At 36.1% G+C, this 12,970-nt stretch overlaps 1 protein-coding gene across 1 annotated transcript in view; it reads left to right on the forward strand.

Annotated features, from left to right (window-relative positions):
- Positions 1–12,970, forward strand: part of NUP54 (nucleoporin 54) — a 32,374-nt gene that overhangs the window by 12,043 nt on the left and 7,361 nt on the right. Inside the window, exons 5-9 of the mRNA XM_006079162.3 lie at positions 1,480–1,667; positions 2,366–2,562; positions 4,262–4,316; positions 4,732–4,825; positions 12,859–12,966. Of these exons, the coding sequence (XP_006079224.1) occupies positions 1,480–1,667; positions 2,366–2,562; positions 4,262–4,316; positions 4,732–4,825; positions 12,859–12,966 (642 nt within the window). The remainder of the gene's footprint in view (positions 1–1,479; positions 1,668–2,365; positions 2,563–4,261; positions 4,317–4,731; positions 4,826–12,858; positions 12,967–12,970) is intronic.

The raw sequence follows: 12,970 nt of genomic DNA on the forward strand, positions 1-12,970 counted from the left end.
TTGAACATGGTACAGTAACAACACTTTGGTTTTAAAAGTACAGAAATATGAAATTGAGATAAAATTGAGTAATTTCTTATGTATGTGTGATTGAGATGGCTAGGATATGACTGAAGAAAAGTGTGACTAGAGTGTCGTTTTTAACAGGAAAAAAATGTTAAATGGTCTGCTTGGCACCTGTAAAGGAGAGACCCAAAACTAGAATTTAGCTGGATGTGAAAGCCATTACAACAATATGGTCCATTTTCTTTGTTCTGATTCCATGCCTACCAAACAACTTTCTTGTTTGAATTTAACTTCTTAGACATTCTGCTCCTCAGTCAGTGAGAGTATTAGGTCAGTTTGGTGATGTATTTTTCATAAAAAATTAGCATATTACAATTCAGTTTACGTGGCAATCCAAGGAAATTTTAATTTCGCTCCCTAGGTTAATGTTGTTCCTGGGTAAGAAAGTTTCTCTTTATAATTATGTGACCTTAGAGCACAGATTGGTGGAAAGAATCATTACATATTCCCATATTCTTCAAGTTTTGTTGGCCTATGTCAGCCTCTTAAACCTAATTATTGTGTATATAAGCTGGTGTTTAGAATTGCAAGGCTGAAAATTAGACCTTTGAACATGGCTAAACAACAAAAAGGGACCAACCTATCTTGTTAGAGAATATCTCTATCTCATCTCTCTGCAAAAAGAAAGTATGTCTTTTGAGTGTATATAGTTGAAAATTTAATATTAAGAGATATGTAGTAGACATAGGTTGAATATAACAATTTAATTTTTTTATAATTGCTATATTAATATACATATGGTAAAATGCATAATGAAGTAGTCTAAAGTGAGTTTAGATTTTTTAAAAATTACATTATAAATGATGACAAAAGAGAAAAAAGACTTCTGTCTAAAAGAGTAATTCTAAAAAAGTATAGTTTGTCATATTTAATAAATTATGTAAACAGCTAACCTGTTCTATATTACATGAAACCATAAAATAATGTAGACATTCTTTGTAGCATTTATAAGTTGATGGTATTATTATGGTACTTTAAAAGTATTTATTTAGTAAATAATTTCTTTATATGTCTTTAAACTTTGCTTAAATTTCATGAGTCAGATAGATAGTAAAAAGTAAGTTACATTTGATCCATGACTTTGGCAGCCATTTTTAGGGCATGCAGAGTTGTTTCCACAGTGTTCAGAAACACCCAACATTGGGTATCAGTTTTCAGCGGAGAAAGCTATTTAGTTACTCTGTAGGAGAGAAAATTTTAATTTTACTCTCTATGTTATTCTTGGGTAAGAAAGTTTCTCTTTGTAATCTTGTGACCTCCTAGGGCACAGAGTGGCGGAGGGAATCATTACATAGTTCCTTTGTTACCAGACATTAAGCTATTTTTCCCATTTTAGCAGATAGTAAACTGTTAATATTAAACACTTGATTTGAGATCTGTACATGTTTTTGATATTGTTTTGTCATTCCACAGGCTGTAGGTTATAGTTGCATGCCCAATAATAAAGATGAAGATGGGCTAGTGGTTTTAGTTTTCAACAAAAAAGAAACAGATATTCGAAGCCAGCAACAGCAATTGGTAGAATCATTGCATAAAGTTTTGGGAGGAAACCAGACCCTTACTGTAAATGTAGAGGGTATTAAAACATTGCCAGATGATCAGTAAGTATACATTAAATGTTCTATTTGTTTCTGTGTACCTTGGCTCAAAAAGAGTGATCAATACAACAAAAACAGTGTTTTTGTTGTTAAAGCACAAATTAAATCTCAAAGCAGAATGTTATTTCTTAGCTAGTGATTCTTCAGTATTTATAGAAACATTTATTTAAAAGTCTTTTTCTTAATCTTGGGTTTCATTAGATGCTAATAATTTCTTTGATTTTTCATTTAGAAATAGGAGGAAACATAATCGTGGCTGTGTGCAGATCAGGGGCCACAAAGATGTTACTGCAATGTTTTAACTGATTACTGTTCATGTTCATTCATGGATAAATATCAACTTCCCTTGTCCTGTATATAATTGTCATACTTAGTGGCAAGACATTTGCTTTAGAATATTTTGGGTTAGAAGAATTATTAGTTAGATATAGTAACTGAAATCAGATTTTACTTTTTGTTCTATAAACTGCAATGAAGCAACTATTAAGTTTCAACAGAATCTCCAAAGTACTTCTTGATTCTGGTGGGGAAAAAAAATTAAAATAGGACTTGCAGCTAAACATACCTTTACAGATAATATCTTATTTGTCTCTCTCATTTCTGAATTCAGCTAGCACCCTTCTAAAGTCACATACTGCGTTAATATTTGTGGCTGTGAGTTGTATGCTCCGTATTTTATAACTTGGTTATCTTTCCCCCAGGACAGAAGTTGTCATTTATGTTGTTGAGCGTTCTCCAAATGGTACTTCAAGAAGAGTTCCAGCTACAACATTGTATGCCCATTTTGAACAAACCAATATTAAAACACAATTGCAGCAACTTGGTGTAACCCTTTCTATGACTAGAACAGAGCTTTCTCCTGCACAGATCAAACAGCTTTTACAGAATCCTCCTGCTGGTATGTCTCCAGAGTCATGGGGTTGAGGAAATGAAAAGTTTGGAAATACATGCTTCCTCTATTTGGGGAGCTGTTGCTTAGTTATTAATGTTAATGAAACCAGTGTCAGCCTATCACATCTGCTTATTTGGGACATAGGTTTGAATGTTCTTATTGTACTTATTCATTTATTTAATTTTTTGTATTGTATAGCTAATTATGTTTGTTAGAAATTTTGTTGGGCAGTGATGAACTAAAGGAAAATAGCCCATAATCCACCTACCCAAAGATAATTCAGTCTTAATATTTTATTTTTGTTTAGCTTATGTCTTACTTACAACTGAGTATTCAGGTAAAACCTGAATGTGTTCTCATGTAAAAGATTCCAGATGGCATATCTCAATTGACTGAGTGACAGATCTTTACCTCTCTTCCGCAGAAGTAACTACTATTAATAACTTACTGAACTTTATCAATCCTTTATCTGTGATTTTAATGTAAGCATTTCTGTCTATATTTATATATAAAGTCCTTGAAAAAGGAATTCTGAACTACACATTTACTACAACCTGCCTTTCTGCTTATAGTATTCGTTAATGCTTTCCATGTCAGTACATAAAGATAAATCTTACTCTTTTTAAAAAACTGCGTGGAATACTGTGGATGTACCTTACTGTATTTAACCTCTAGGCTATTTCTACCTTTGCACTATTATAAACTATGTAACAGTTAACCTCCTTGTAAAGTTGTCTTAAAATGCACAGCAGTGTATTTTTTTTAAGAATAGACTCCTGGTAGTGAAATTTTCAAGTCCAGATTATGTATACAGTCAGCCCTCTGTATCCGGGGGCTCCACATCTGCACCTTCAACTAACCACAGGTCCAAAACAGGAAATAAATTTTAGGAAGCTCCAAAAAAACAAAACTTGAATTGCTGCACCTTGGCAGCTATTTTCATAGCATTTCATTGTATTAGGTATTACAAGTAACCCACAAGTGATTTAAAGTGTATGGGAGGATGGGTGTAGGTTATATGCAAATATTATTAATACTGTACCCTTTCTTACAAGGGACTTGAGCATCTGCAGGGAGTGGGGTGGGTCCTGAACCCCACCCTCTGCAGATATCAGAGGGTCGGCAGTACTTCATGTATTGTTGTTAGGTACTGCCAAATTGCCCTCCAGAGCAAGTTCAGCCATTTACATTCATAATAGGAGTGTGCTACTTTTCCTCACATTTTTTATTTTTCTAATGTTTTCTCATTCTGCTCTATTTTTGCCAACAATGGAGATAATCAGTCTTTTTAATTTTTTCACTCTTTTGGCAAAAAGTTAATACTTTCATTTGCATTTCCCTATTACTAAAGTTGACCAGCTTTTTGTATATTAGCCACATTTATAATATTTGTGAATTACCTATTCATGTTCTTTGCCCATTTTCTATTTAATTTTTTGTCTTTGTGATTTAGAGGAGCTTTTCCTATATTCTGGAGATTAATCTATTATCCTATTATAGATACTTGTTTTTGAGGTACTTTTTTTTTTTTTTTAATCTGTATCTTACAAAACAATTTTTTGTTCTTGTTGTGGTCATATTTGGCAATCATTTTTCATTATAGATTTTAGGTTTTGTGTCTCACTTTAGGAGGGCCTTTCCCATACAAATATTATAAAAATGGGAAATAGTTCCTTTTAGAAAAAATATTTCTTTTTTATGGTAGGTGTTGATCCTATTATCTGGGAACAAGCCAAGGTGGATAACCCTGATTCTGAAAAGTAAGTGTATTTTCATCTTGTTTTTTTATACAGACTAATATTTACTACCAGGGAAGCAGATGCAAGCTGTTAACTATAATTCTTACATTTAAAGTGAGTTTATCTACCTTTTCATTCTTTTTTAAAGAATGTTGATTATAATCAGGCCGCATTGTGCGGTGAAAAGATTAAAATCTGAGTCATAGTGCTCTTAATTATATATTTGCATTTAATACTGCAGTTTTTTACCACACTGTATTTCCTCACTCATAAAATCAGGTTGGATGAAATTTCTGTGGTGTAACACTTGATTTCATAGTCATAGATCTGCCTTTTAACCCTAGAAATGTAAATTATAGGAATGTTATTATGAAAACCTTGTATTTCGTAATAATATAGGCTTTGGTCTGAAAATTGACCATTTGTGTTTCTTCAGGTTAATTCCTGTACCAATGGTGGGTTTCAAAGAACTTCTTCGAAGACTGAAGGTTCAAGATCAGATGACTAAGCAGCATCAGACCAGATTAGATGTAAGGATCTAGCTTCGTTCTCTGGGCCTAGGAGTAGTAGAGGGGTTACAGACCTTGGTTCTTACCATGTGTTTTAGTTACTGTTTTGTCTTACGAGAAACCGTATAGTGTATACTACAAATTAACAATTATACTTTTACACAACTTATTTATTTATAGAACCTCCAAAAATCATGTAAATCTGATTTAACAATGAGTTTAGAATTGTTGACTTTAGCAAATAGACTTATTGATTCTTTGGCTGGAATTGAAAAGATTATTTTATTAAACACTTTTATTTATGGGGCCTTATAAAAATGAGGGCTACAATTATGATTGTGTTGTCATAGTACATTATAATCATAGGTTAACGAAGCAAATTTTAAATTACTGAATGCTTAAATCTTAACATTTTTAAAGTAGACTTTTGTAATCAAATGCTTAAAGGTTCTAGAGGTCACTTCCAAGTCCTCTTATGTGGAACTCCTAATTAGATATTCATTCAGACACTATTTGAGTAATGAAGCGCTTCTGTTTTATGAAGCAACCCATTTCTTTGTCAGCTCGCTCTGATTGATGCTGGTTCTCTTTCTTACAATGACTCAAAATCTGTCTTACTATAATTTATATCCATTTTCTCAGGCTTGCTTTGTAGGTAACCACTATGTTTCTATGACATCCCTATAGATATTTGAACATCATGATCATTTTTTCTTCTTAGTATTTTCTCTGGCTAAAAATTCCAACATGGTTTTTGAATGTTACATGATACCCAGGCCTTGTCTTAGACTCCGTCAGTTCAGTTCAGTCGCTCAGTCATGTCTGACTCTTCGCAACCCCATGAATTGCAGCACACCAGGCCTCCCTGTCCATCCCAACTCCTGGAGTTCACCCAAACTCAGGTACATCAAGTCGGTGATGCCCTCCAGCCATCTCATCCTCTGTCGTCCCCTTTTCCTCCTGCCCCCAATCCCTCCCAGCATCAGGGTCTTTTCCAATGAGGCAACTCTTCGCATGAGGTGGCCAAAGTACTGGAGTTTCAGCCTCAGCATCAGTCCTTCCAATGAACACCCAGGACTGGTCTCCTTTAGGATGGACTGGTTGGATCTCCTTGCAGTCCAAGGGACTCTCACGAGTCTTCTCCAACACCACAATTCAAAAGCATCAATTCTTCGGTGCTCACCTTTCTTCACAGTCCAACTCTTAGATCCATACATGACCACTGGAAAAATCACAGCCTTGACTAGACGGACATTTGTTGGCAAAGTAATGTCTCTGCTTTTGAATATGCTATCTAGGTTGGTCATAACTTTCCTTCCAAGGAGTAAGCATCTTTTAATTTCATGGCTGCAGTCACCATCTGCAGTGATTTGGGAGCCCAGAAAAATAAAGTCTGACACTGTTTCCACTGTTGGCCCATCTATTTCCCATATAGTGATGGGACCAGATGCCATAATCTTAGTTTTATGAATGTTGAGCTTTAAGCCAACTTTTTCACTCTCCTCTTTCACTTTCATCAAGAGGCTTTTTAGTTCCTCTTCACTTTCTGCCATAAGGGTGGTGTCATCTGCATATCTGAGGTTATTGATATTTCTCCCGGCAATCTTGATTCCAGCTTGTGCTTCTTCCAGCCCAGCGTTTCTCATGATGTACTCTGTATAGAAGTTAAATAAGCAGGGTGACAATATACAGCCTTAACGTACTCCTTTTCCTATATGGAGCCAGTCTGTTGTTCCATGTCCAGTTTTAACTGTTGCTTCCTGACCTGCATACAAATTTCTCAAGAGGGAGGTCAGGTGGTCTGGTATTCCCATCTCTTTCAGAATTTTCCATAGAGTCAATAAAGCAAAAATAGATGTTTTTTCAGGAACTCTCTTGCTTTTTCCATGATCCAGCAGATGTTGGCAATTTGATCTCTGGTTCTTCTGCCTTTTCTAAAACCAACTTGAACATCTGGAAGTTCATGGTTCACGTATTGCTGAAGCCTGGCTTGGAGAATTTTGAGCATTACTTGACTAGTGTGTGAGATGAGTGCAATTGTGCGGTAGTTTGAGCATTCTTTGGCGTTGCCTTTCTTTGGGATTGGAATGAAAAGTGACCTTTTCCAGTCCTGTGGCCACTGCTGAGTTTTCCAAATTTGCTGGCATATTGAGTGCAGCACTTTCACAGCATCATCTTTCAGGATTTGAAATAGCTCAACTGGAATTCCATCACCTCCGCTAGCTTTGTTCATAGTGATGCTTCCTAAGGCCCACTTGACTTCACATTCCAGGATGTCTGGCTCCAGGTGAGTGATCACACCATTGTGATTATCTGGGCCATGAAGATCTTTTTTGTATAGTTCTTCTGTGTATTCTTGGCCACCTGTTCTTAATATCTTCTGCTTCTATTAGGCCCATACCATTTCTGTCCTTTATCGAGCCCATCTTTGCATGAAATGTTCCCTTGGTATCTCTGATTTTCTTGAAGAGATCTCTAGTCTTTCCCTTTCTGTTGTTTTCCTCTATATCTTTGGATTGATCCCTGAGGAAGGCTTTCTTATCTCTCCTTGCTATTCTTTGGAACTCTGCATTCAAATGGGAATATCTTTCCTTTTCTCCTTTGCTTTCTGCTTCTCTTCATTTCATAGCTATTTGTAAGGCCTCCTCAGACAGCCATTTTGCTTTTTCGCATTTCTTTTCCATGGAGATGGTCTTGGTCCCTGTCTCCTGTACAGTGTCATGAACCTCCATCCACAGTTCATCAGGCACTCTGTGTATCAAATCTAGTCCCTTAAATCTTCTCACTTCCACTGTATAATCATAAGGGATTTGATTTAGGTCATACCTGAATGGTCTAGTGGTTTTCCCTACTTTCTTCAATTTAAGTCTGAATTTGGCAACAAGGAGTTCATGATCTGAGCCACAGTAAGCTCCCAGTCTTGTTTTTGCTGACTGTATAGAGCTTCTCCATCTTTGGCTGGAGAACAGAATGGCAAACCACTTTAGTATTCTTGCCTTGAGAACCCCATGAACAGTATGAAAAGGCAAAATGATAGGATACTGAAAGAGGAACTCCCCAGGTCGGTAGGTGCCCAATATGCTACTGGAGATCAGTGGAGAAATAACTCCAGAAAGAATGAACGGATGGAGCCAAAGCAAAAACATATCCAGTTGTGGATGTGACTGGTGATAGAAGCAAGGTCCGATGCTGTAAAGAGCAGTATTGCATAGGAACCTGGAATGTCAGGTCCATGAATCAAGGCAAATTGGAAGTGGTCAAACAGGAGATGGCAAGAGTGAACGTTGACATTCGAGGAATCAGCGAACTCAAATGGACTGGAATGGGTGAATTTAATTCAGATGACCATTATATCTACTACTGTGGGTGGGAATCCCTTAGAAGAAATGGAGTAGCCATCATGGTCAACAAAAGAGTCCGAAATGCAGTACTTGGATGCAATCTCAAAAACAACAGAATGATCTCTGTTCATTTCCAAGGCAAACCATTCAGTATCACAGTGATACAAGTCTATGCCCTAACCAGTAACTCTGAAGAAGCTGAAGTGGAACAGTTCTATGAAGACCTACAAGACCTTTTAGAACTAACAGCCAAAAAAGATGTCCTTTTCATTATAGGGGACTGGAATGCAAAAGTAGGAAGTCAAGAAACACCTGGAGTAACAGGCAAATTTGGCCTTGGAATACGGAATGAAGCAGGGCAAAGGCTAATAGAGTTGCCAGAACGCACTGGTCATAGCAAACACCCTTTTCCAACAACACAAGAGAAGACTCTACACATGGACATCACCCTATGGTCAACACCAGAAATCAGACTGATTATCTTAGACTAGGTATACTGAATTTATTGGCATCACTTTTAAAATGAGTTGTGCATAGTACTATAAATGGGGTGTGACCAAAGTTCTTGAAAGTAAGGACAAAGAAGCTATTATTTGTGCTTATTTTTGTCAGTTTTGCTAGAAGTTTGTCAATTTTATTGATCTTTTCGAAGAGCAAGTTCTTGGTTTTACTTTTTTTTTTTTTCTAGTTTTCTGTTTACAGTTTTATAAATTTTGGCTCTTAACCATTTCCTTTATTCTACTTGCTTTGGGTTTATTTTTCTCTTCTTTTTCTGGTTTCTTAAGGTAGCAGCTTAGGGTATTGAGACTTCTAATAAAGGCATTTGATGCTATTAATTTTCTTCTAAGTACTGCTTTACCTGAATCCCCAAAATTTTGATAATGTTGTATTTGTCATCTTTGATTCATTAAAAATTTTTTTTAATTTAATTTGTCTGTGTTGGGCCCCAGTTGCGGCACACGGGATCTTCCACCTTCCTTGAGGCACATGTGATCTTTAGCACGTGTGAACTCTTAGTTGCATCACGTGGGACCTAGTTCCCTGACCAGGGATTGAACCCAGGCCCCCTGCATTGGGAGCTCGGAGTCTTAATCATTGGACCACCAGGGAGGTGCCATATTTTTTATTTCCTTTGATGGTTCTATTTGACTATTGTGGTTTAAGTGTTTGGAGATTTTCCTTTTATTCTGTTGTTATCTAGTCTAACTCTGTTATTGTCAGAGAACTTTTGTTATGATTTCAGTTCTTTTAACTTTGTAAAGGTTTTAACCCATAGGCCTATGAAAAGAATGTGTGTTCTGCTGTTCTTGGAGTCTTCTGTTGGTGTCAGTGAGATCCATTTGATACATTGCTCAGTTCTTCTAAGTTCTTGTTGATTTTTCTACTGATTGTTTATTTTTGGATGTGCTGAGTCTTCACTGCTACATGGCGTTCTCCAGTTGTAGAGAGCGAGGGCTACTCTAGTTTTGCAGTATGTGGACTTCTCATTGCAGTGGCTTCTCCTGCGGTGCACAGGCTTAACAGTTGTGGGGCACAGTCTTGGTCACTCCGTGGAATGTGGGATCTTTTCAGATCAGGGATCAAACCCATGTCTCCTGCATTGGCAAGCGGATTCTTAACCAGTGAACCACCAGGGAAGCCCTACAAGTTCTGTTTTAAGAGGAGAGTTGAAGTCTCCGGCTGTAGTTATAGATTTGTCTTTTTCTCCTTTCAGGTTTGCTGTTAGGTACGTATGTATCTAGGATTGTTATATTTTCTTGGCATACACCATAATGTTCCTCTTTATGCTTAGCAATTATCTTTGCTTGGAAGTCAGCTTTCTCTGATATCACATAAAGCCACTCTAGCTTTCTTTTGACTAGTGATTTTGTATCTTTTCCATCCTTTTAACTTACCTTTATCATGTTTGAAGTAAGTTTTTTGTAGATAGCATAAAATTTAGACTTAGGCCTGGAATCTTACTGTTAACTGTTTGCTCTGTTTTTCTTTCCTCTCTTTTCTTCTGGGTTATTTGGACATTTTTTAGTATTCTGTTTTTAATTTATTGTCATTTCACCTATCATTTGTTTTAGTAATTGGTTGAGTGTTAGATCTTATTGGGGTGTGTGGTGATGATTTTGTCCCCCGGGACACATTTGGCAGTATCCAGACACTTGTTCGGTTGTTACAGCTGGGCGAGGGTGGTGGTTATGGTCATGATGGTGGTGTGTGCAACAGTTATCTAGCAGGTAGAAGCCAGGATTCTGATAAACATCCTACAGTGGACAGAACAGTACCACTGCAATGAAGAATTATCTGGCCCAAATTAATAGTGTTAAAAGTGAGAAACTCTTCTCTGTATACCATAATGTATCTCCTTGCACCAGAGGTAATAGGTTTTCTTGGAGTTATCAGCATGATGGCCACTTCTAGGTTTAGGGCTGTGTTGAAACCAAACTGAGGGCAAAATTATGGTAAACTCACCGCTAGTTCAGTGGTACTTCAAATTCAGAGTCCTCAGATGGTTGCCCATGCATTCTGTTCATTTTACATCTGTCTTCAACAGGAAAGAGAGAGCAGCATGTATCTAGTCATTTGGTCTAGATCAAAATTGTTCATATTGTTTGCCTGTTTTTCTGATGGACTGCATATCTTTTCTTTTTGAATTTCAGGAGTTCATCTTTTATTCCAGATTTTAATCCATCGTCTAACATTTTTAAAATTTCCTACTTTTCTTATTTCTCTGCTAATTCTGTCTGTAGTGTCCATAGTTGAAGAGTTTTATTTTGTTGTTATTTACAATGCTGTGTTAATTTCTCCTGTACAGCAAAGTGATTCCTTTTTTTTATATATATTTATATATATATTCTTTTTCATATTCTTTTCCATTTTGGTGTATTGCAGGATATTAAATACAGTTCCCTGTGCGATAAGTAGGGTCTTGTTTATGAAAATCTTAATTTTAATGTAATGATAGCCATTGTTTTTTTTGGCCTTGTCTTATTTTGGGGGAATTTTCTTAAGAAATCATTCCTCATTCAAGGTCTTTAGAGTCTGCAGGTTTTTTTCTATTATTGTAGAGTTTAACCTTTCACAGTTGAGTCTTCTGTCCTCATGGAATTCACTTTATATACTATATGATATGAACTTTCTCTAAATAGTAGCTTATTTTTTCCAGTGTTATCCACAAAACACAGATACTTTCCTCAATGATTTATCAAAGCATTTACCAAACCAAGTTTCCATATATATGTGATATAGTCTGTTCTTAAATCAGTTTCACATTTTTTTTACTCTTACAGCTTTGCAGTATATTTTAAAGATATGTGGTAGAGTGGATCTCCAGCCTTTGTTCTTCTCACACTTTTAAAGCTCTTTATGGATCTTCATCCTTCTATAACAGTTTTAGAATTGAGTTTGTCAGAATGCTAGAATTTTAGTTGGAATTGCATTAAATATATAATTGAATCTTAGTAATATTAAGTTATTCCATCATGAACATGTTCCTTTTCTCATTGAAGTCTCTTGTGTCTTTTGTAATAGTTTTAAAATAAATTTTAAAAATTGTAGGCATTTTTTCTTGGTTAATTTCTAGATTGTTTTAGTGTTTGTCAATAAATACTTTGAGTGGTAACATTTCTATTTTTTATTACTACTGCTGCTATAGAATAATAATTACTCTTGTTGTCTAGAAGCCCTGCAAACTTTTCAAAATTGGGATGGAGAGGGTGCCTGGGTTACATAAAATTTGGTCACCTAATTGTGTCCCTTCAACATGGCCTGGCATTGAAGTTTCCTTAAAAGGTGACATGTGTAGGTAAACATGCTAAAATATGTCTTGTACAATCTTCTTACACTCTTACTTATAACATCTCAATATAAGCCAGTGTCACAGAATGATTAATTATGATAGGAACAATCATAATGGGCTTAATTTTGATCAGGAATCTTAAATGAACTAGGATTTTAACTAATTCTGTAAGGTTAAGGTAGAACAGTAGGATTTTAGGCCAAGCAAAGAACAAATTAAATATCTGCAGAGATATAAAAATGTCTCAGTTGTGTAATTAATATCCTTCCTTTCTCCCTCCACTCTGAGCCTATCTCTCCATAGTATTCTGTTAAACTTACTATCGGACCATATACTATACAGGACTTCCTTGGTGGCTCAGACAGTAAAGAAGCCACCTGCAATGCAGGAAACTTGGGTTTGATCCCTGGGTTGGGAAGATGCCCTGGAGGAGGGCATGGCAACCCACTCCAGTATGCTTGCCTGGAGAATCCCCATGGACAGAGGTGCTGACGGGCTACAGTCCATAGGGTCGCAAACAGTCAGACACAACTGAGCGACTAAGCAGTGTATACTATACTTTCTTCAAGTAGTTAGATTTAATTGTCTCTTAAGGCTCCTGCATGTCACTTTATAGATCTTAACTTTTATACTTTTCATGGCCTGGTTGTTGGCTCTGTTCCATAGTATTCAAATTCCTTAGTTACTTCAGAAGAATATGTTTTATTATTCTATACACTTTGCCTCATCACTAAAGTTCCTGGAGCTCTAAAGAAATTTTTGAATGGTACGTTTTAACTTCTGGATGTACAAAAGTGGAAGAAATACAAAAGTAGATTTAAAGGAGTTTATATTTTGAGAGATGAATCTCAGGCTCATCTTTTGTGTGTAGTAAACTTAATAGTTGTGCTACTTTATTTACCTTAAAAAATTGTTTTAAACAGATAATATCCGAAGATATTGGTGAATTACAGAAGAATCAAACTACAACCATGGCCAAAATTGCACAATACAAGAGGAAACTTATGGACCTTTCCCACAGAACTCTACAGGTAG

Source organism: Bubalus bubalis, chromosome 7 (assembly GCF_019923935.1).
Source record: "Bubalus bubalis isolate 160015118507 breed Murrah chromosome 7, NDDB_SH_1, whole genome shotgun sequence".
Taxonomy (NCBI): Eukaryota; Metazoa; Chordata; class Mammalia; order Artiodactyla; family Bovidae; genus Bubalus; species Bubalus bubalis.